Genomic DNA, 25,082 nt, shown 5'->3' with positions numbered 1-25,082 from the left:
TACCAAGTACTGGTTTCTGCCTAGACAAACACTGGGTCTGTCTCTGCCTGTGTCTACCATGATCAGAATACTCTTGTTCTGAGAATACTGTTGCTCTATTTCGTTGTTGGATAACTCACATTTTAGACTCTTTTTTGCACGATGGATTTAAAATGTCCTCTTTGTAATTTGCATTAATTAGTTGTAGCTTGTTCTCAGTAGCTGCACAGAATAAGCCCACTCATTAATGGATTGATTGAACAGTCTGTTTATTTATATTCATTTTGAATTGGATGCTTACTATGTGCAATATAGTGTGCCAGACATAAGCATCAAACTCCAGGAGCTGACAGTTTGGAAGAAGGTAATATGGACATATATAAACTGTATGTGATACGTGCTATATGAGCAGTATAAATTCAGTGCTATGAGAATGAAGAGGGAGAACAATAGGATGGGATCAGGTCCTGCAGGCATTGATCAGTGCTGTGATCTGAACATTTGTGCACCCCCGCCCCCCACAAAAATTCATGTGTTAAAATCCTAACCCCCAAGGCAATGATATTTGGAGGTTGGGCCTTTAGGAGGTGATTAAGCCACAAGGGCAGAGCTCTCATGAATGGGATTAGTGACCTTATAAAAGTGGCCCCAGAGAGAACCCCTCACCCTTTCTACCATGTGAAGTTACAGCAAAAAGAGGGCCATGTAGGGCCCTCACCAGACACTAAATCCACTGGCACCTTGATCTTGAACCTCCCAGCCTCCAGAATAAATTTCTGTTGTCTATAGTCTACATAGTTTATGGTCTTTTTGTTGCAACCGCCTAAATGGACTAAGACAGTCAGCATATTCATCATGGAGACAGTGACATTTAAAGATCCTTATGCTTAATGGCTTGAGATTGAAGGGCGGAGGTTTGGATGTGGAGGTTGGAAGGATCCAGTGTTGAAGAAGTGCTGGGTAGTTTCTATTAGTGGAGATTAGAATTTGAATTGGAGAGTGGAAGACAGGGCTAGAAAAGCTGGTCAAGTGAATGTGAGACTGCGAAGGGCTTTGTATGCCTGGAGTGGAGGGTGAGAGGAATGATGGCAACAGGGCTGTGACCAGGTGGAATTCACATCATCTCAAATGCCAGACTGCAGAGTTTAAGAATTATCCAGCAAGGCAGTGCAGAGCCCAGGGACTGGGCACTGAGCAAGTGACAGTTGTGTTTAGTGAGATAACTCCAGTGGGAGGAGACAGTGGTCTAGAGGGATATGCAACAGGCCAAGTAGAGGTAATCAGAGCCAGGAGCCCTGTGGTGGCCTCTGCAGTGGGGGAATTGAGTGAGATTTGCATGATAATGACTGAGACACAGCCTTGGAAACCAAATAAACCACCTATTATGTCTTCTCCAGGTTCCCTTTCTCACTCCCCACCTCTCCAGACTCTTCATTTATATGGACAAACCCCTCCTCTCCTCACTTTCTGGTGAATAATAACTTATTAACACTTGCAAATGGTTCCAAATAACTGGTAGAGAATCCTAGGATCCAAATATCTGTAGTGAAATATCTATCTCAGGTTCATTTCCCTGCCTCCAGTGAGGTCTCCATATAAGCTGAGCCCATATAATGAAAGAAGCTTTAATAATTGTTCAGGATAAATGTGTGTGTGCACCCATGGATTTAAATTTAACAGTTTTTTTCTTTGGTGTTCTATCTATCCTTAGGCAATAAGGACAATCTTTACTATTATTCCTTTTGTTACTGAGATTTTTTGGTCTAACTTGAAAAGAGGGGCTGCCATATGCAAAAAAAAAAAAAGGTATAATGAGAAGCCTAGCTGAGATGTATAGATTTGAACTGATCTGATGCTCACAAAATTAAGTCACTTGCTAAATGAAGTATCATTAGCAATTTGGGGGAATCTTCTAACCTGTCTTCTCACACAATACTGATATTTGTGCTTAATTCTAAACTTCAAAATTACTTTCCTTGGCCAGGTGAGGTGACTCATGCCAGTAATCCCAGCACTCTGGGAAGAGGCCAAGGCAGGAGGATCACTTGAGCCCAGGACTTCAAGATAGGCCTTGGCAACACAGTGAAACCACATCTCTAAGAAAAATTGAAAACAAAATTAGCCAGTCATGCTGGTGCATGCCTGTAGTCCCAGTTACTTGGGAGGGTGAAGTAGATGGATCTTTTGAGCCCTGTAGGTTGAGGCTGCAGTGAGCCAAGATCATGCCACAATACACTCCATCCTGGGTGACAGAGCAAGACTCTTTCTCAAAAAAAAAACACTATATATATATATATATATGTGTGTGTGTGTGTGTATATATATATATGTGTGTGTGTGTATATATATATATATATATGGCCCAGCGTGGTGGCTCATGCCTGTAATCCTAGCACTGGGGAGACCATGGTGGGAGGATCACCTGAGGTCAGGAGTTCGGGACCATCTGGCCAACATGGCAAAACCCTGTCTCTACCAAAAATACAAAAATTAGCTGGGTGTAGTGGCACATGCCTGTGATCCCAGCTACTAGGGAGGCTGAGGCAAGAGAATTGCTTGAACCTGGAAGGCAGAGGTTGCTGTGAGCCAAGATCGCTCCACTGCACTCCAGCCTGGGCAACAGAGTGAGACTCTGTCCTCCGCTCCCCCAAAAAATTACTTTCCCTTATTTTGCAAATATGTGTTGAGTACCTACTATTCATCAGGCCCTGTTTTAGGTGCCTATATTGGTGAACAAAATAGTCAGAAATTCCTGACCTTATGGAGCTTACCGTGCTGTGTGTGTGAGTTTCCTTAGCAAAAGGAGACAATCAATGCATAATAGATATGTTAATTGTACAGTATTTAAGAAGGAGATAAGCAATATGCGAACAAGAAAAATCAGAGAAGGGTAGAGGAGAATAGGATTGCCAGGAGTGGGGAGGAGAAGGCAAGTTGCAATTTGAGATGGAGGGTTAGGGTCATTTTTCTTAAAACGGTGACATTTGAGCAAAGATTTGGGGGTGAGAGAATTAGGGATATAGGTATCTGGGAGAAGAGAGATCCAAGAAAAGGAAACAGGTAGTGCAGAGTGCTGAGGCAGGAAAGTGCTAGAACGGTGAAGAGGCTTTGTGCTTTTCCACTGCCCATAGAGAAACAATAGCTTGTGCAACCAAAAAGAAAGCTAGGAAAAGACAAAAGTTAAGTTTGTTTGTAATAAGGCTGAGTAAACATTACCTGAAAAAAAAAAAAAAAAAAAAAAAAACTCACAGACTGACTTAACTGGGGCAAAGGGCATTAGGGGAGGTTTCTTGGTTTTCAGGTTACTTGGGTGTGAATCCTGGTTCTGCCACTTACTGCCTGTGAGATCTTAGGTGAGTTATTTAACCCCTTTGTTTCTCAGTTTCCTCATCTGTAAAATGAGCCTAACAATATTGCCAGCCTTCTAGGATTGTTTTGATTATGAAATGAGTCTATATTAATGAAAAGTTTAGAACGATGCCTGACACATAGCAAGTACTGGCACGTTAGCTATTGACTTGTTACTGCCACTGTTTTGATTACTTTTATATGTGTTGTTGCTCTAACGTATTCTTCAGGTGTGTCTTAAGAGCTTTCATATTGTACGTGCTGTGTGTGTGTGTATATGTGTGTGTGTAAAGTGTTTGTATGTAGATGTAGAGAGTGTGGGACTTAATTTATACAATTGTAAAAATTAGGTTAAAAATCCCACTGCTAGGGCCGGGCGCGGTGGCTCAAGCCTGTAATCCCAGCACTTTGGGAGGCCGAGACGGGCGGATCACGAGGTCAGGAGATCGAGACCATCCTGGCTAACATGGTGAAACCCCCTCTCTACTAAAAAAATACAAAAATTAGCCGGGCACGGTGGCGGGCGCCTGTAGTCCCAGCTACTCGGGAGGTTGAGGCAGGAGATGTGCGTAAACCTGGGAGGCGGAGCTTGCAAGTGAGCTGGAATCCATGCCACTGCACTCCAGCCTGGGCGACAGAGTGACGACTCCTGTCTCAAAAAAAAAAAAAAAAAAAAAAAAATCCCACTGCTTAGCGTATAGTGAGGCCTCAATAAATGTTCGTTTTCATCCCTTCTGGTAGAATTTTACAGCAAAGTAAAACAGTGGAGGATTTTCCTTTTATGCTCACTGTGTTTTTTTTTTTTTTTTTTTTTTTTTTTTGAGATGTGGTTTTGTTCTTGTTGCCCAGGCTGGAGTGCAGTGGTGTGATCTTGGCTCACCGCAACCTCCTCCTCCCGGGTTCAAGCGATTCTCCTGCCTCAGCCTCCTGAGTAGCTGGGATTACAGGCATGCGCCAACACACCCAGCTAATTTTCTATTTTTAGTAGAGACGGGGTTTCTCCATGTTGTCAGGCTGGTCTACGAACTCTTGACCGTAGGAGATACACCTGCCTTCACCTATGAAAGTGCTGGGATTACAGGCATGAGCCACTGCACCTGGCCCGTGCCCACTATTAATGAATATTTTGGCTGGCGTATTAGTAGAATTAGAGCCAGGTGAAAATATTCTATAGACTCAAACTTGGAAACCTGTTTTATCCTTAGCACCACCAGTGGAATGAAGGAATTCCCGGTGGGTCACTTTGAATATCACTGGATGGCAATGAATGGGCAGTAGAGCAGTAAAAGAGGAGGGAAACAAAACAAGGAGGAAAACTGAAGAAATAAACAGGGAAGCACACCATTAGGTGTTAGCTATCCTATTGTTGCAGTTACGATCCTGAGGTAGCCTAATTTCCACCTCTACTTAAAGAGCTGTTAATACTTTAGATACAAAGAGGGTTTCTTTTTAATAATACTACAATCAAGTCACTGTGTATTGAGGTGGTAGATGTTGAAAATAAATTTCCTAGTCTTATAGGATCTGTCCCCAACTTCTGTGGTCCTGGCAGTGTATGTGAGCCTCTGGGGTCTGTTACTAGAAAAATACCAGAAATGTGGACTATCAGGGAGATGAGGAAATTTAACATGCTGGTGCTCTGAGGGAGCGCTGAGGGAACTCCGAGGGCTTGAGGAGAAGGGATGTTGTGTCTCCACCAGGCGGGGTGGGTGGGTGGGTGGGTTAGACAGGGAGAGAGAGCTGACGCCATGCACCCACTCACTGTCTGCTGCTGCTTTGATTCATAGGTGTGGCAGGTGTTTCCAGTGCCATGGACCACACCTTCTCAACAATATCAAAAGATGGGGAAGGATCATGTTACACGTCTCTGATTTCTGACATCTGCTATTCATCTCAGGAGGATTCTACATATTTCACTGGAATTCTTCAGAAGGAAAATGGCCATGTCACCATTTCAGAGAGCCCTGAGGAGTTGGGTATACCCGGCCCCTCCTTAGCTGATGTGCCTGGGTTAGAGTCTCGTGGCTTATTTAGTTCTGATTCTGGAATAGAGATGACTCCTGCAGAGTCCACTGAAGTGAACAAGATCTTAGCAGACCCTCTGGACCAGATGAAAGCAGAGGCCTATAAATACATTGACATAACCAGACCCGAGGAGGTGAAGCACCAAGAACAACATCACCCCGAGTTGGAAGATAAAGACTTGGACTTTAAGAATAAGGACACTGACATCTCAGCGAAACCTGAAGGGGTCCGTGAACCTGACAAACCAGCTCCTGTGGAGGGAAAAATCATCAAGGACCATTTATTTGAAGAATCCACATTTGCTCCGTACATAGATGATCTCTCTGAAGAACAGCGCAGGGCTCCTCAGATCACCACCCCTGTCAAAATCACACTGACGGAAATAGAACCTTCTGTTGAAACCACTCCCCAAGAGAAGACCCCTGAGAAGCAAGATATATGTCTAAAGCCAAGTCCTGACACAGTCCCCACTGTCACTGTCTCGGAGCCTGAAGATGACAGCCCAGGATCTATCACCCCTCCATCTTCTGGAACAGGTAAAGGCCCTGTTATTGCTTGATTTAGGAAAACCTAGCATATGGAAATCTCAATCCCTAAAACAAATATTAAGGAATGACAATTTTCATTCAATATACTTTACTATCTGGGCCCCTTAAATTTCATTTGGTTTAACTAGTTTAATTCATATTCAACGTTTTCAATTTGTTGCTGATTGTACAAAGGTTGCAACCTGGGATTTCTCCTAAAGTCCTATCAGGTTTTCTTTGTAAAATATTTTGTTCTTTCTTTGAGGGGAGATGTTAGGATGACATACAGGAAACATTAAAATCCTCATGCAGCCCTGCTGTCCAGAGCAGAGAATGCAGTACTGCCTGCTTCTCAGTTAGCTTTCCGCTAGGATCTGGATTGTCTTAGTCTATTTTGTGTTGCTTATAACAGAATACCTAACACAGGGTAATGTATAAGAAACAAAATTTATTTCTTAACTGTTCTGGAAGCTGGGAAGTCCAAGGTCAAAGGAGCGCTTCTGGTAAAAGCTGTCTGGCTTGCTAGTGGAGACTCTCTGAAGGGTCCCAAGTGGGTGCAGGGTGTAACATGGTGAGGGGGCTGAGCATGCTAACATGTTGTGCTCAGGTCTCTCTTCTTCTTATAAAGCTACAAGTCATATTTTCATGATAATCCATTAATCCATTAACTCTTTAATCCATTACTCCATGAGTGGGTTAATCCATTCATGAAGGCAGAACCTTCATAGCTCAGTAGTTCATAGTCCATAGCCTCTCAAAGGCTCCACCTCTCCATACTGCCACATTGGGTATTAAGTTTAAAGATGAGTTTTGGAAGGGACATTCAAACTATAGCACAGGTCTCTTGGAGACATTATGAGGAGAGCACACTGGCTGTTCTCTCTAGACTTCCTGAAGCACCTCGGCCGGGGCATTTAACACTCCTGTCCCTAGCTCTAAGTCTGTACACTTAAAGGGAAGGAAAAGGTGGACTTCTGGATCTTTTAGGGGTGGCACAGACAAGAAGAGGAAACCTGAACAAAGCAAACTCCTCCCTTCCCCTTTCAGTCTCAACACTGTCATTTTGTATCTCTAGTTTATTGAAGTTCTGCATATAATTTTATTTTTGAAACAAAAAGATGTACTTCATTAAACTTTTTAAAGTTTAGACTTCATTAGGCTATGGTCTTTTTCAATTTGAACATTCTCCTACTGTGACTCAAGGCAGGATATTAAACAGCACTCATGCATATTCTCTCAAACACAAAGCGGACCTCTTATACCCCTGGCTAAAGGCCAGAGAGGTGGCAGGAAACTCCTCACCCCACCCTGTGCCACCCTCTTCTCTCCAGCCTTTGAATCTCCACCTCTCTTGAATGCCCATGAGGCATCAGATGAAGAGGACAGTGACAGGTCCTCAGACCTTCCCCTGCCCCTGGTGACCGGCATTCTACCATATCCCAAAGAGCTTTGGTATGCATCTCAGGTGAAAGAGCTTCTAGTAAACTCTGAAAATGGAGCCAAAGCCTGTAGAGGAGGAGCGATTGCTCTAAACCCTGATGGTATAGTACAAATTCAAGTGTTGGAATAGAACAGAATTAATGAAAGTTCCTCCTATCTTCTTTCCCTATAGATTTTAGCATTAATTCCTTCTCCCCAAAGTTACTTCAGACTCATTCAACCATAAAGCTCCAAGTGTCTTAAAGATTCACTGCGCCAAGTCCCTGATTTTGAAATTCACTCAGCAATCACTTTCTACCTACTTTCTTTTGGTTGGGTACTCTGTGAGGCATGGGTGATGGGGAATTAACGAAAATAAAAAACAAAGAAAACCAGTCCCTGCCTCCAGGGGGCCAGACGACCAAGCAAACAGTCCCAGTCCAGTGTGCTTGGTGTTCTGAGAAAGGGAAATGTATGGTGCTGAGGAGCTCTGGAGTCCAGCGGCTCCCCCAGGTGAACTGGGACCACAGGTGACTCTCAGAGGGATAGGAGGAAACAAACAGGTGAAGGGAAGGGAAAGGTGCCCTTCCAGTGTGAGGAGCTGCATGGACATGGAGTTGTGAGGGCCCAGTGAACTTCACTTAAGATGTAAATTGAGATTTGGGTAGTAATGACAAATCAGAAAACCAAGGCTCCAGGTGGGTTAGATACGACTTGCCCCTGCCTAAAACACGAGGTCAGAACATAGCCGAGTTTCCAAGCTTCCTTGTATTCTTTCTGGCAATGCTCCAGGGTTGTCCAGTAGTCAGTCCAGAAGAACTTCAGCCAGTCCTCAGGAATAGTGAAATGCCCTAGCACATATAGGTCTAGTTACACAGCACACGCTTCATGTAAAAATTATAGTTTGCAAAGACTTGACAAAGGATCCATTAATTTTAGGGAATTTCCATTTTAAGTAGCCATGGCCTAATGGGGTTCTGGAGAAGGTTCAAGAGAAAACAAAGGCAGATCTGGCTCACATGACATCGGAGTTCTATGATGTTGGGTTGCCCACTTGACAGTATGGGGTTAGGACAATGATTGTCTCTGCAGCTGCAACCAAGTAAACATTCCAAGCAAGGCTTATTCAGGAAAGAGAGAACGGCCCATTACACATTCTCTCCTGTGTTCAGCTCCTCTCTATATATACATCCCACATAAAAATACCAGAGTCATATGACAACAGGTAAGAATGAAATTAACAGACAGAATCAGCTTCTCACTGAAGCCTTTCTCCCTGCCCTTTTTATCCTGTGAGGTTTCTGACCCCCTTCCCATCTTCTTGTGACCCCTGGCACCACGTGACACTGTGCCCATAGACATTAGAGGATATGGGCTTTATTACATCTGTTGAGTCTTGGGTCACTCTGCCATTTCCCGTGGCAACGGATAAAATAAAAATTGAGAATTACACATAATTGTACATAGAAACTGAGGAAAAGAAAGCATGTTAAGCAAAAGTAGTTCTGTTTATCATTGTTTAAATATATTCCTTAAATAAGGAAATTATCAAATCTGGAGAATAACTGAAGAGAAATTCTAATTTAGGTTAGTTTTAGCCACAGATGCTAATGTTTAAGCAAGGTGTCTAATATATTTATATTTTTCCCAATTCCAATGGATTATTCCGTTTTGTAACGTTCTCCAACATACTTACCTATTTTCACTAAATAATATACACTGAGGTGGAGAGACGAGAATTCTTATAGCTGAAATACTGGAAGTCTCTTTTAAGCCAAGATCAGTCACGAAAAAAGTGAAGCAATTTAGGAAAACATAATAAGTGCCCTGATGCAATATACATTGACCAGGAGCACCATGTTGTTTCTGACACAAACACCAAGAGGCGTATTATGATGGTCCTGGGTGTTATGTGAGCTATTAGCCTCAAAAAGGACAATAATCAGGAAGTCATCCTTAAAACACCCCAGTTTCCCTCAAGAAGAAATGAGCAATTAAAAGTAAATCAATTTAAATTTGAAAATTACCATTGCTATTTCCTTGCATTGATGGGATCTGTGATTCTCCTACCCATTTTTAAAATTCATTCTTTTGTTCAAAAAATATTTAGAGTGACTTCTATACATCAGACATGCACTGGCCACTGAGACATTGTAGTAAATAAGACGTAAAAGGTCCCTGCCCTTGTAGAGCTTACCTGCTAGTCAGAGGAAACAGGCAATAAAAAACAAACCCATAAATAAATAGTGTAATTTCACAGTGTGAGCACTATGAGGATTGATAGAGGGTTGGGTGTGAGGGGGCCAAGGACTGCCCCTCTAAGGAGATGACACGTGAACTGAAATCTGAATGAGAAGAAGGAGCCTACAGTTCAGAGAGGGGCTAGGAGGTACCTCAGGTGTGGGGGAATAGCAAATGCCCAGGCCCTGAGTCTGTATTATATGAGAACTGAAAGGGGGCCAATGACACAGGGGAGGAAGAGGGAAGTGGGGCAGAGAACACCACTGGACAGGTAGGCAGGGCCGAAATCATGGGGAAGGAGTTTGGATTTTGTTCCAAATGCAATTGGAAGCCATTGGAGGGTTTTAAGCTGAGAAGTGACATCATTTATTCATTCATCTATTTATTTAAAAAGTATGTGTTGACCATTTACTCCACGTCAGGCATTGTTCCATTACTGCCAGGACTCACGAGTGAGTGGTGCCTCACAAGAAAATCCTGGCTGCATGGGGCTTACCATCTAGTTGAGAAGACATACACACAAATAACCAAATATATAATATAATATCAGTTAGTTATAATGGTTATGAAGAAAAATATAGCAAGGCAAAGTGTAAGGGAGTGATGGCGGTGGGGGTGAGGAGAGGCTTCTTCGAGGTAACAGCTTGAGCAGAGACTGAATGGAGTAAGGGAGCAAGTCATGTAGCTATCTGAGGAAGAGAGGCCAGGCTGAGGGGCCTCCCAGTGCAAAGGCCCTGAGCTAGGAACATCTTGTCTGTTCCAGGAGCAGCTGGAAGGCCAGCATGGCTGGAGTAGGGGGGAGGAAGGGAAGTGTGGCAGGATCAGACTTGGGTTTTCAATCGATCCTTCTGGATGCTACATGGAGAATGAGTCAGGAACAAAAGGAGTCCTAATACCAGCATCATTCACAGTTGGACACTGCTGTTTGCCACTTGCTAAAATAGCCCATATTCACCTTTCCTTTTATCCCTCTCAATTATATCATCATAATTATCATCACCAGCAAACACATCACCCTGGGGTGCCTTTCTTACCTTCTCAATTTTCCTATTTTATCTGATGATTTTAGGTGACTGTTTCTAGCTTTGCAGTGTCAGTCTTGATACATAGTAACCAGTATCTTAGATGGCCTTTGAAACTGTTGAAATTTTAAACAAAGATATGGAAACTTCTGTTTTGTTCTAAAATTTTCCCTGATTACTCCTATCATTTTGTTAAAAGTTTTAGTTTCCCTTAAGAACATAGGGCAGTATCCATAGGAGCTATGAGTCTCTTCTGACTTATGGTAAAGGTGGATTATTTTTAAGATAGCACCTTCACTTGCTCAAGATGGAACTCCTCAGGCCCTTTTCTCCTCCACCCTGCAGCTGTCTGGAATCATCCTTACTCTTGAGTAAATAAAGCAAGACCCTGGGCTTTCTTTTTCTGAATGCACTAACATAGTAGTTTTCAACTGGAGGTAGAATTGCCAGATAAAACACAAATAGGTATGCCTTATACTAAAATAATTTCATTGTTTAGCTGACAGTCAAATTTAACTGAGTGTCCTGTATTTTTATTTCCTAAATCTGCAGCCCTAACTGGAGGTGACTGTTAGAACCACACATGGAGTTACATCCAGACCTACTTCCTCTAAGGCAGAATTTCTGAGGGCAGTTTTGAGCTACACACTTGAATAAGAGCCCCTGTTGTAAAAATTTGAGCTGTCTCTCACATGAGTGCTATTTATTGAGTACCGCCTGTGTGCCAGGCGCTGTGCTGGGTGCAAGGATATGATAATGAGCAAACACAACTTGGCTGTACTTTACTCCCAGGGCACTTTCAGTCTGAGGTCAGGGAGAGTGGGGAAGGGTGAAAGGGCAAAGGTTAATGAAATCATCATACAAACATACAAGGCTGCCTAGGGGCTCCCAGTTGTGCAGAATGAGTGGGCACTAGCCTGTCTCCAGAACAACGCAGCATCAGGCCAGCTGGCACAAGGGTGGGCTGCTCTGCCATGTGGCCTCCAGGAATATTGTGCAAGCAGAAATTTCCTCAGTCCTAGCAGTTTACGTGGTTAGACAGAGGCCTCTGCATGTGAAACCGGAAGGATGTGTGCCTCAGAAAGGGAAGAACCATCCAAGATAAGATATTTCTTCCCTGTCCCATCAAACAAGCTCATTGTTCCCCTGTTCATTTTATTCACTCAGGCTCACCGTTTCTGAGTAGCTTTTGAAACCCCTCTTTTTCTCACTCACCACATGTATCAGACCCCAAGTCAATGATTTCTCTCTTTTCTCTTCTCTTTTTCTCCTCTTTCTATCCTATGGCCACCACAACTCATACCCTACCTCCAGTTGTCATAATTCAACAATTGCACTATCCTGTTAATGGGTTATCCTCCTTCTGCTTCCCTCTTTTTTTTTTTTTTTTTTTTTTTTGAGACAGAGTCTCGCTCTGTTGCCCAGGCTGCAGTGCAGTGGCATGATCTCGGCTCACTACAACCTTAGCCTCCCGGGTTCAAGCGATTCTCATGCCTCAGCCTCCTGAGTAGCTGGGATTACAGGTCTCCGCCACTACGCCTGGCTAATTTTTGTATTTTTAGTAGAGACGGGGTTTTGCCACGTTGGCCAGGCTGGTCTCCCCCAAACTCCTGACCTCAGGTAATCCACCCGCCTCAGCCTCCCAGAGTGCTGGCATTACAGGCGTGAACCACTGTACCTGGCCTTCCCTCCCTTTTAAGCTCCTCCTAACCCTTCCAGGGTCCACTAATGCCTACCTGATAAAAGACTGACTTTTTTTTTTCTTTTAAGCTCAGAGGTACATGTGCAGGATGTGCAGGTTTGTCATATAGGTAAACACATGCCATGGTGTTTTGCTGCACAGATCATTCCATCACCTAGGAATTAAGCGTGGCACCCATTAACTATTCTTTCTGATGCTCTCCTTCCTCCCCCTTCACCCTCCGACAGGCTCCAGTGTGTGTTGCTCCCCCTGAATGTGTCCATGTGTTCTTATCATTCAGCTACCACTTATAAGTGAGAACATGTGGTATTTGGTTTTCTGTTCCTGCATTAGTTTGGTAAGGATAATGGCCTCCAGCTGCATCCATGTCCCTGCAAAGAACATGATCCTGTTCCTTTTTGTGGTTGCATAGTACTCCATGGTGTATGTACCACATTTTCTTTATCCAGTCTATCACTGATGAGCATTTGGGTTGGTTCCATGTCTTTACTATTACAAATAGTGCCGCAATAAACATACGTGTGCCTGTATCTTTATAATAGGATGATTCCTATTCCTTTGGGTATATACCCAGTAATGGGATTTATGGGTCAAATTGTATTTCTGCCTCTAGGTCTTTGAGGAATTGCCACACTGTTTTCCACAATGGTTGAACTAATTTACACTCCCACTAACAGTGTAAAAGCGTTCCTTTTTCTCCACAACCTCGCCAGCATTTGTTGTTTTTTGACTTTTTGGTAATAGCCATTCCGACTTGTATAAGATGGTACCTCATTGTAGTTTTGATTTACATTTATCTAATTATAAGTGCTGTTGAACTTTTATTCATGTTTGTTGTCTGCTTGTATATCTTCTTTTGAAAAGTGTCTGTTCATGTCCTTTGCCCAATTTTTAATGAGGTTTTTTTTTTCTTGTAAATTGCTTGAGTTCCTTGTAGATGCTGGATATTAAACCTTTGTCAGATGCATAGATTGCAAATATTTTCTCCCATTCTGTTCTGTTCACTCTGATGATAGTTTCTTTTGCTGTGCAGAAGCTTTTAGTTTAATTAGATCCCATTTGTCAATTTGAGCTTTTGTTGCAATTGCTGTTGGTGTCTTTGTAATGAAATCTTTGCCCATGCCTATGTCCTGAATGGTATTGCCTAGATTTTCTTCTAGGATTTTTATAGTTTTGGGTTTTACATTTAAGTTTTTAATCCATCTTGAGTTGATTTTTGTACATGTGTAAGGAAAGGGTCCAGTTTCAATTTTCTGTATATTGCTAGCCAGTTATCACAGCACCATTTATTAAATAGGGAATTCTTTCCCCATTGCTTGTTTTTGTAAAGTTAGTCAAAGATCAGATGGTTGTAGGTATGTGGTCTTATTACTGGGTTCTCTATTCTGGTCCATTGGTCTATGTGCCTGTTCTTGTACCAGTACCATGCTGTTTTGGTTACTGTAGCCTTGTAGTGTAGTTTGAAGTCAAGTAACATAATGCCTCCAGCTTTGTTATTTGTCTTAGGATTGTCTTGGCTATTCTGGCTCTCTTTTGGTTCCAAATGAATTTTAAAATAGTTTTTTCTAATTCTGTGAGGAATGTCAATGGTAGTTTACTGGGAATAGTGTTGAATCTGTAAGTTGTTTTGAGGAGTTGGCCATTTTCATGATATTGATTCTTCATATCCATGAGCATGAAATATTTTTCCATTTCTTTGTGTCATCTCTGATTTCTTTAAGCAGTTGTTTGTAGTTCTCCTTGAAGACGTCCTTCACATCCATTGTTAGCTGTATTCCTAGGTATTTTATTCTTTTTGTGGCAATTGTGAGTGGGAGTTCATTCATGATTTGGCTCTCTGCTTAACTGTTGTTGGTGTATAGGAATGCTAGCAATTTTTGCACATTGATTTCATATCCTGAGACTTTGCTGAAGTTGCTTATCAGCTTAAGAAGCTAATGGACTGAGAAAATGGGGTTTTCTAGATATAGAATCATGTCATCTGCAAACAAAGATAGTTGGACTTCCTCGCTTCCTATTTGAAAACAATTTATTTCTTTCTCTTGCCTGATTGCCCTGGCCAGAACTTCCAATACTGTGTTGAATAGGAGTGGTGAGAGAGGGCATCCTTGTCTTGTGCTGCCTTTTAGTAGGAATGCTTCTAGCTTTTGCCTATTTAGTATGATATTGGCAGTGGGTTTGTCATATATGGCTCTTATTATTTTGAGGTATGTACCTTCAATACCTAGTTTATTTAGAGTTTTTAATATGAAGGAATGTTGAATTTTATTGAAGGCCTTTTCTGCATCTGTTGAGATAATCACGTGGTTTTGTCTTTAGATCTGCTTATATGATTAATCACATGTTTTGATTTGCATATGTTGAACCAAAGTTGCATCCCAGGAATGAAACCTACTTGATGGTGGTGGTTAAGCTTTTTGATGTGCTGCTGGATTCAGTTTGCCAGTATTTTATCGAGGATTATTTTTCATCAGTGTTCATCAACAATATTGGCCTGAAGTTTTATTTTTTTGTTGTATCTTTTTCAGGTTTTGGTATCAGGATGATGCTGGCCTCATAGAATGAGTTAGGGAGGAGTCCCTCCTTTTCAATTTCTCTGGAATAGTTTCAATAGAAATGATACCAGCTCTTCTTTGTACCTCTGGTAGAATTCAGCTGTAAATATCCCTGGTCCTGGGCTTTTGTTTGGTTGGTAGACTATTTACTGTTGTCTCAATTTCAGAACTTGTTATTGGTCTATTTAGGGATTCAATTTCTTCCTGGTTCAGTCTTTGCAGGGTGTGTATCTCCAGGAATTTATCAATTTCTTCTAGATTTTCTAGTTTATGTGCATAGAGGTGTTTATAATATTCTCTGATCATTGTTTGTATTTCTGTGGGGTCAATGGTGATATCTCCCTTATCATTTCAGATTGTGTTTATTTGATTCTTCTCTCGTTTCTTCTGCATTAGTCTAGCTAATGGTTGATTTAAAAGAAATTAAAGAAAACAGCTCCTAGATTTGTTTATTTTAAAGGGTCGTTCATGTTTCTGCCTCCTTCAGTTCATCTTTGTTCTTGTCTTCTGCTAACTTTGGGGTTTGTTGGCTCTTGGTTCTCTGGTTATTTTAGTTGTGATGTTAGGTTGTTAACTTGAAATCTTTCTAACTTTTTAATGTGGGCATTTAATGCTATAAATTTCCCTCTTAACACTGCTTTAGCTACATCCCAGAGATTTTGATATGTTGTCTCTTTGCTCTCCTTAATTTCAAAGAACCGCTTGATTTCTGCCTTAATTTTATTATTTACCCAAGAGATTCAGGAGCATGCTGTTCAGTTTCCATGTAGTTGTGTGGTTTTGAGTGAATTTCTTAATCTTGAGTTGTAATTTGATTGTGCTGTGGTCTGAGAGACTGTTTGTTATTATTTCATGTCTAATATTGTCATTGGGGTGTTAAAGTCTCCCACTGTTATTGTGTGAGAGTCTAAATCTCTTTGAAGGTCTCTAAGAACTTGCTTTATGAATCTGGGTGCCCACATGTTGTGTGCATATGTATTTAGGATAGTGAGCTCTTCTTGTTGAATTGAACCCTTTACCATTATGTAATGTCCTTCTTTATCTTTTTTGGTATTTGTTGGTTTAAAGTCTGTTTTGTCAGAAACTAGGAGTGCAACCCCTGCTTTATTCTATTTTCCATTTGCTTGGTAAATTTTCCTGCATCCTTTTATTTTGAGCCTATATGTGTCTTTGCATGTGAGATGGGTCTCCTGAAGACAGCATACCAATGGGTCTTGGTTCTTTATCCAGCTTGCCACTTTGTGTCTTTTAATTGGGGCATTTAGCCCATTTACATTTAAGGTTAGTACTGTTATGTGTGGGTCTGATTCTGTCATCACGATGCTAGCTGGTTATTTTTCAGACTTGCTTCATAGTGTCACTGGTCTGTATATTTCAATGTGTTTTTGTAGGGGCTGGTAATGGTTTTTCCTTTCCATATTCAGTGTTTCCTTCAGGAACTCTGGCAAGGCAGACCTGGTGATAACTAATTCCCTCAGCATTCGCTGAGGGAAATAAGATCCATTTCCTGTCTGAAATGGATCTTGTTTCGCCTTTGCTTATGAAGCTTACTTTGGCTGGATATGAAATTCTGGGTTGGAAATTCTTTTCTTTAGGAGTGTTGAATATTGGCCCCCAATCTCTTCTAGCTTATAGTGTTTCTCCTGAGAGGTCCACTGTTAGTCTGATGGGCTTCCCTTTATAGATGTCCTGGCCTTTCTCTGTGGCTGCCCTTAACATTTTTTCTTTCATTTTGACCCTGGAAATTTTGATGATTATGTGTCTTGGGGATGATCTTTTCATTGATTATCTTGCTGGGGTCCTCTGCATTTCCTGAATTTGAGTGTTGGCCTGTCTTACTAGGTTGGGGAAATTCTCCTGGATAATATTCTGAAGTATGTTTTCCAGCTTGGTTCTATTCTCCCAATCTCTTTCAGGTACCCCCATTAGCTGTAGATTCAGTCTCTTTACATAATTCTATATTTCTCAGAGGTTTTGTTCATTCCTTTTCTTTCTTTTGTCTCTATTCTTGTCTGCCTGTCTTATTTCAGAAAGATACTCTTCAAGGTCTGAGATTCTTTTCTCTGCTTGGTCTATTTTGCTATTAATACTTGTGATTGCATTGTGAATTCCTTGTAGTGTGTTTTTCAGCTCTAGCTGGTTGGTTCTGTTCCTGTCTAAACTGGCTATTTTGGCTGTCAGCTCCTGTTTTGTTTTATCATGATTATTTACTTCTTTGTCAATGGTTACCACATGTTCCTTTAGTTTAGCAAAGTTTTTTTATTACCCACCATCTGAAGCCTACTTCTGTCATTTCAGCTGTCCTAGCCTCAGCCCAGTTCTGAGCTCTTGCTGGGAAAGTTTGCAGTCATTTGAAGGAGAAGGGGCACTCTAGCTTTTTGAGTTTTCAGGGGTTTTGCATTGATTCTTTCTCATTTTTGTGGGCTTAACTACCTTCAGTCTTTGAGGCTGCTGACTTTCGGATGGGGTTTTTATGGGTTTGTTATTGTTTTTGTTGTTGTTTTATGTTTGTTCTTCTTTTAATAATTTGTCCACTCCGTTGTAGGGCTGCTGCGGTTTTTTTGGGGTCCACTCCAGACCGTAGTTGTCTTGGTTTTTCCCATACCTGGAGGTATAAGCAGTGAAAGTTGGGAAACAGCAAAGATGGCAGCCTGCCTCTTCCTCTGGAAGCTCCATCCCAGGGGAGTACTGACCTGTTGCCAGCCCGAATGTGCCTGTAGGTGGTGGCTGGAGACCCTGGTTGGGAGGTCTCACCCTGTCAGGAGGAAGGGGATCAAGGGCACACTTAAAGAAGCAGTCTGGCTACCTTTTGGTAGGGCAGCTGTGCTGTATCCCTTCAGCCCCAATTGGTTTGGGCTTTCCAAGCCCCACAGGCTGGACCAGCTGAGAAGCCTGAATGACCAAAGTGGCAGCCTGTCCTGTCCCTCAGGCACTTCACCCAGGGAGAACATGAACAGGGGTCAACAGAGACGCCAGCTGGGAGGACCCACCCTGCAAGGAAGAGTGGATTGTGTCCCACTTAAAGAAGCAGTCTGGCCATGCCTCAACAAAATAGCTATGTCATGGTGAGGAACTGCCTCTGCCCCTGTCAGCTTGGACTCTCCAAAGTCCACAGGCTAGAATGCCAGCCCAGAGGGAGCCCCTCCCCTCCTCTGAGCACTCCATCCCAGGGAGAGATCAGAGCTCTGTCCCTAATATGTGCCAACAGATGTGGCTGGAGGGTCCAGCTGGGAGGTCCCGCCTAGTGCGGAGGAATGGATGGCAGCTCTGCTTAAAGGAGCAGTCTGGCCAGCACAGTGGCTCATGCCTGTAATCCCAGCATTTGGGAGGCCAAGGTGGGCGGATCACTTGAGGTCAGGAGTTCCAAGACGAGTGTGGCCAACATGATGAAACCCTGTCTGTACTAAAAATACAAAAATTAGCCAGGTGTGGTAGGGCACCCCTGTAATCCCAGCTACTCTGGAGTCTGAAACAGGAGAATTGAACCTGGGAGGCGGAAGTTGCAGTGAGCAGGGATCGCACCACTGCACTCCAGCCTGGGCAGCAGAGCGAGACTCTGTCTCAAAAGAAAGAAAGAAAAAAAAATCTGTCTGACCACAATCTGGCAAAGCCCCTATGTTGTGCTGTTGGGGGGACCCTTCCTTCACTGGACCATTTGGACTCTCCAAAGCCCACAGGCTGGAATGGCTGAGTTGACCAAACTGCAGAGATGGTGACCTCCACTCCCACTGGGGCTCCATCCAGTCTCAGGCAGGCTCTACCCTGTTGCTGGTGGCTGACTGGAATTCCAAGCCAGTGGGCCTTATCTTGTGACATACCATAGAAGTGGGGCCCACAAAATGGCACTGCTTAGCTCCCTGGATTCTGCCCTTTTCCTAGGGGTATGTGTGGACCTCCCACCTTGTGTAAGTAGCAGGCACATTTGTTGGGGGATCCTGGGGCTGGAGTATGCAAAGCTCCTGGGTCTCTGTGCATGCCTGAGCAGCTGCTCTGCTAAGACTCCACATAGGTCTGTGTGTTGGATCCAAGGCCCTGGTGGCATGGACTCATAAGGGGATCTCCTGATCTGAGAGTTGCAAAGATCCATGGAAGAAGCGTGGTTTTCCGGGATTACACAGTCACTCACTGCTTCCCTTGGCTGGGAGGCAGGGGGGTTCCCTTGGCTTTGTGTTGCTCCTGGGTGGACTGTCACCCTGCCCTGCTTTTCTTTATTCTCCATGTGTTGTTTCCCTAATCAATCCCAGTGGGAGAACCTGGATATTTTAGTTGAAGGTACCGTATTCATTTGCCCCTTTCGTTCCTCTCCATAAGTGCCAGGGACTGCAGCTGATTCTATTCGGCTGTCTTGATCCCTCCATTTGCCTATTTCTTCAGGATTGACTTTTAAACTAGTTTTCAGGGCCTTCCATGACCAGGGGCCTGCTTCCATTTTCAGTTTCATCAACCCTGCATCATTCCCAACAATACTCCAGTTAAACATTTGACTTTGTCCTTCTTTGAGCAGACCCCTTCCTTTTTCACCTCCATATCTTTGCTTTTGGAGTTCACTCTTGGACAATGCCTGCCTTTCAAGGTTCTATTTGTGCTCCAAGATCAATTCCAGTGCAGCTTCCTCAATGACCTCCTCTAAGTTCCTCTAGAACGTTGTACAGCACAATTGCACCTAGCCCATTCTGTTTTGTTTTCTTCTTATTCTCTGGGAGAGGCAGGGAATACTGTGAGTCATAAACATGGTAATGGTAATTGGGACCTAGTGATGGTGGAAATGGGTAAAATCACCTTGAGATGGACTGGAGTAAGAAAAGAGCCTAGGGAAGAACTCTGGGGGAGACCAACATTTCATATCTGGAAAGAGATGAGATCCAGGAGAGCTAGGAGGAAAATCTGAAGAAAGTAGAGTTGCAGACAGCAAAGGAGGAGTGGGCAGTATGTCAAATACTGTTGAGAAGTCAAATAAGATGAGAACTCAAAAGTGATTGGGAAGTTGCCAGTGAACTGAGACAAGTGGTAAGGGTACAATCCAGAGTGAAATAATGTGTTCACTAGAATTCAGGTAAATCCCAAAATCTTGGTGGCTTAACATAATAAAAGCATTACTTTTCCCTCGTAATACAGACCAATGTTAGTTCTCCTGTAAGTTTAAATTGAAGGCCAAGCTTCCTTCTGTTTTTTTTTAAACAGCTTTATTGAGATATAATCCATATACTATACAATTCATTTAAAGTATACATTTCCATGGTTTTTAGTATATTCACAGAGTTGTGATCCATCACTGCAATAAATTTTAGAGCATTTTATTACCCCCAAAAGAAACCCTGCACCCCCTTTTCTCACCCTCCAAATCTCCTTACTCCCTACAACTACTAATCTACTTTATTTCTCTATAAATTTACTTATTCTGGACATTTCATGTGAATGCAATCACATAATATGTGGTCCTTTGTGACTGACTTATTTCACTGTTTTCAATATTTAGCCTTGTTGTAACACGTATCAGTACTTCATTCCTTTTTATGTCTAAATAATATTCCATTGTATGGATATATTACATTTTTATTTATCCATTTATCAGTTGATGGATGTTAGATTGTTTCTACCTTTTCTGGCCATTATGAATAATGCTGTTATGAACATTCATATACAAGTTTTTTGTGTGGACATATACTTTCATTTCTCTTGGGTAGATATCTAGGAGTGGAATTACTGGGTCATATGATAACTGTATGTTTAAATGTTTAAGGAGCTGCTAGGCTTTTGTCCAAAGCAGTTACAACATTTTTCATTCCCATCAGCAGTGCGTAAAGGTTCCAATTTCTCTAAATCTTTGCCAGAACTTGTTTTTATCTGACTTTTTGATTGTAGCCATCCTAGTGGGTATGAAGTGGTATCTCACAGTAGTTTTGGTTTGCATTTTTTTGGTGAATAATGACGTTGGGCATATTTTCATGTGCATTTTGGCCATTTGTAAATTGCCTTTGGAAAACTATCTATTGAAGTTCTTTGCCCATTTTTAATTGGCTTGCCTTTTATGATTGAGTCATAATAGTTTTTTGTATATTCTAGATATGAGTCCCTTATCAGATATATGATTTGCAAATATTTTCTCCTGTTCTATTGATTGTGCTTTCACTTTCTTTATGGTATTCTCTGAAGCACAAAAGCACAGTATATTAATTTTTCTTTTGTTGCTTCTGTTTTTGGTGTCATATCTGTGAAATGATTGTCTAATCCAAGGTCATGAAGATTTACTTCTATGTATTCTTCTAGAGTTTTATGATTTTAGCTCTTATATTTAGGCTACTGACCCATTTGAAGGAAATTTTAAAATGTGACATGAGGTAGGGGCTTCATTTCATTATTTTGCTTGTGGTTATCCAGTTCACTTTCCCTCTCCTTCTCATGTTCCAAAATATAACTTGCCACATCTCAGACTGCATCCCCCTTTTAAAAAGATGTAGCATGATATAGTGTAAAACACATGAAATAGACAGGCATTCAAATTCAGGTCAAATAATTTCTAACCATCTAGTTATATCATCTAGGGTCCTAGCAGGAAAAAAGTGACACACTCAAAGGTTGTGACTGAAGAGAGTTTAAAGAAGGGGCTAATTACAGATGTGTAAAGATGGCAAAGAAAACCAACAAATGATGCCAAAGCCTTAACATTAGGGAGGTGTTACTACCCCTAGACCTAAAGACCAAGAGTAAGGAACAGCATTCTTGAAGCCTGCTAAGAGCTGGAACTTCAGAAGCAGCAGGGGGTATAAATAGCTCAACATCTCCTTCATCCCAGCCCTCAGGCTTCCTATTGGCTGAAAACAACCAGGAACCAGAGGGACAGAAATCCTGGGTAAGCCTTCTATATAGGTCAGCCTCTCAGAGCACAGGAGAGGGCAGAGAAAGGAATGGATCCAAGCAGGCAAAGAGAGAAAACCACTACAGTGACCTTGGACAAGTAGCTTAATCTATTGTCCCTAGACCCTAAGTTCCATATGTGAAATGCCTGGCACCCAGCAGAAGATGCTGCTGCTACTGGCAGTGCTCTGGAGGTATAGAACATTTCCTAATTTACACCACTCCTTATCTTCTTTCTCAGTGCTCTAGACAACCATTCAGAAGTAAACTGGTGAAGCTTTTACACTTTTCCGCTGTCTGAAATTGTATCAAACAACTATGTGTACAGCTTATTAAGGAAGTAACTCCTGTAAAAATAGAGTTGGGGATCATAAAATAAATTTTTAAAAACAAGAATCATATGAGAGATAATGAAGTAGTTGTTGTTTTAAGTTACTAAAAAAGGGGGGGAAACCCATAGATCATATCCTTCCTCTGCTTAAAGCCCTCCAATATCTTCTAATCTCACTCAGAATAAAAGCCCTATGAGATCCTACATGATCTGCCCCCACTCCCCATGTCACTGATCTCCTATTTCTTAACTCATTCACTTTGCCCAGACACAATGGCGTGCTTATGATACCTGGGAATCAGGGCAGCTCCCACCTCTGAGCCTTTGCACTATATGTTTCCTCTGCATGGCGTGCTTTTCCTCTGGATATCTTCACTCTTTCACCTGCTTCAAGTGCTAAATGTAGGTTACTTTCTCAATGAGGCCTATACAGGCTCCCCTGTTTAAAATTGCAAACTCATCTCCACCCTGACCCAGAACTTGTGTTTCCCTTACCCTACTCTACTTTTTTCCATAACACTTAACATCTTCTAACATACTATATACTTTACTTATTTACTATATATATTGTTTGTATATTGTGTTCCCTCCACTAGAGTATAAGCAGAGACTTTGTTACCGGTTTCATTCACTAATATATCCCAAGTGTGTAGAAAATGGCCTAACACATATTAGGTTCTCAATAAATAACAGATGAATGAATATGGATAAAGAATAAAATCAATTCTGATTCATAAAGAATTAGGAAAATCTAAAATGTTTTATCCATTGGTGTTCTCCCACAGTCCTAAAGCCACAGATCCCTCAAAGCTTTGGATAAATGCAACTAGTTATTGCTAACAAAAGGACCAGATCTCACTAAGATATTCTGAAATAAAGCCCTTCTGTATGGCAAGGGAAAATGAAGCTCTTGAACACTGTTGTCATGGTGATCCCAGGTCGTCTCATCTACGGGAGAGAAAGCTCAGCAAGATTGCCAGTGTAGCCTTTAGGCCATCTGGATAAACATCAGGCAGAAGGCAGGCATTCATCCAGGGGTCCAGGAGTGACTCTCAGGTTTTGTTCTTCTCGAGAGGAAGTGAAGAGAGAAGAAAGGGAAAGAATACAGTGGGCTGCCACTGTGGGAAGCCTTGCAGGATAGTCCATTATGGTAATCTGCACAGCCTGCTTGGTGGAATTGGCAGAAGTGATCTCTTACATTGCTTCACTTAGTGGCAAAAAAAAAAAAAAAAAAAAAAGATACTGATTCTTATAGGAAATATAAAGCTCAGAAGTCAAGTTGTATCCAAGGCTCAAAATTACCTGTCTTTGTCTTGCTAAAGGAGAGGATGTAAACAGCAATGGACAGGGAATAATAGGTGATTTTCAGATTTGTTGATATTGGTGGGCCCAATTAGAGAGCTGTATACATCAGATTATCTGATAAAATCTGTGAAATTGAAAAAGTTCCCTGAGAGAATGAATCAGAAATTAAAACGATGACTTGTATAATCTTCTCTGCATTGAAACAGGAAAACCAACTGAGATTCTGTTGCTAAGATATTGCTGGGTCATTTTTTAAAATAGCTAGCTGAAGATAGATAGGTCTGTAAAACACTGATTAATTGGGCCATAACAGTAATTAGCCTTTTAGTTCAGGTGGCCTGTCTTTCCAGCATAGCCCTGGAAACAGATTATTTTTGTGCTAATGAGATATGTGTTTCTCAAGCAATGACAAAACATCTCCCTTAATGGAATTTTGTTTTATCCCTCCTCTCTCTGTCCATCTGTCTGTCCGTGTGTGTACCTCCCTGGCTCTCCTTCGCTCTGTGGGACGACAGAACCATCTGCTGCAGAATCCCAGGGGAAAGGCAGCATCTCCGAGGATGAGCTGATCATCGCCATCAAAGAAGCAAAGGGATTATCATATGAAACCGCCGAGAGCCCACGGCCGGTGGGCCAGCTGGCCGACAGGCCCGAGGTCAAGGCCAGGTCTGGACCGCCAACCATCCCCAGCCCCCTGGACCACGAGGCTAGCAGCGCAGAGTCGGGGGATTCAGAGATCGAGCTGGTGTCCGAGGACCCCATGGCCGCTGAGGACGCGCTGCCCTCGGGATACGTGAGCTTTGGCCACGTGGGCGGCCCACGGCCCTCGCCCGCCTCGCCATCCATCCAGTACAGCATCCTGAGGGAGGAGCGCGAGGCCGAGCTGGACAGCGAGCTCATCATCGAGTCGTGCGATGCCTCCTCAGCCTCAGAGGAGAGCCCCAAGCGGGAGCAGGACTCACCCCCGATGAAGCCCGGCGCCCTGGACGCCATCCGGGAGGAGACAGGGGTCCGGGCCGAGGAGCGCGCGCCCAGCCGGCGGGGCCTGGCCGAGCCGGGTTCTTTCCTCGACTACCCCTCAGCTGAGCCCCAGCCTGTCCCCGAGCTGCCCCCTGGAGACGGAGTCCTGGAGCCTGAGACGCCCGTGTTGCCACGGAAGCCTGAGGAAGATGCAAGTTCCAACCAAAGTCCTGTGGCCACAAAGGGTCCTGGGCCTCTAGGTCCTGGCACGCTGCCCCCACTGCTGTTTCTCAATAGGCAAAAAGGTAAAGGATCCGACTGCAGCAGGGATGCTTGGTTAGTGTCCTCCCTCTGGGTGCTCTGAGCATTCAGCAGGGGTGGTTCTGGCTCAGCCCCGGAGTCATCCCCATGCTAATCAAACAGTTCACCAGAGAACAGTTCCAAGGGGGATAGGAGGAGATGAGAGAATTCAGATTTGCAGCTGGGACAGAAGTCAGTGGCAGAACCACGTGCTCAGGGTGACACAGGACTGGCTGAACCGAGCCTCCCTAATAATGAGCGGTTTTGTGTTCACTCCATGATCTCCTGAATGGAGTGCATGCGCCTGTCTTTCCATTCCAGGACTGGGTTTCCTTCCCCAGGAAAGCGATGCTTTTCTTGTTGTTGTCCAGGCTCCGCTCCAGTCCCCCTGCTCAGTCTCTGTAGGTGCTGGAACCCACCACTAGCATGTTCTATTTTGCCAGTCAGGCCTGTTTCTTAAGTGTGCAAAGTGGAGCTCAGCTCCATCCTTTCTCTTACCCAAGGGCAAGGGAT

At 42.9% G+C, this 25,082-nt stretch overlaps 1 protein-coding gene across 1 annotated transcript in view; it reads left to right on the top strand.

Moving 5' to 3' along the window:
* Positions 1 to 24,633, top strand: part of LOC108522807 (reticulon-1) — a 145,827-nt gene extending 121,194 nt beyond the window's left edge. The window contains exons 2-3 of the mRNA XM_017863240.1: positions 5,115 to 5,888; positions 23,825 to 24,633. Coding sequence (XP_017718729.1) covers positions 5,115 to 5,888; positions 23,825 to 24,633 — 1,583 coding nt within the window. The remainder of the gene's footprint in view (positions 1 to 5,114; positions 5,889 to 23,824) is intronic.
* The last annotated feature ends 449 nt before the right edge of the window (positions 24,634 to 25,082 follow it).

Source organism: Rhinopithecus bieti, unplaced genomic scaffold (genome assembly GCF_001698545.2).
Source record: "Rhinopithecus bieti isolate Rb0 unplaced genomic scaffold, ASM169854v2 scaffold_68811, whole genome shotgun sequence".
Taxonomy (NCBI): domain Eukaryota; kingdom Metazoa; phylum Chordata; class Mammalia; order Primates; family Cercopithecidae; genus Rhinopithecus; species Rhinopithecus bieti.
Note: the sequence above shows the minus strand (reverse complement) of the source record. Positions and strands in the feature narration are given on the sequence as shown.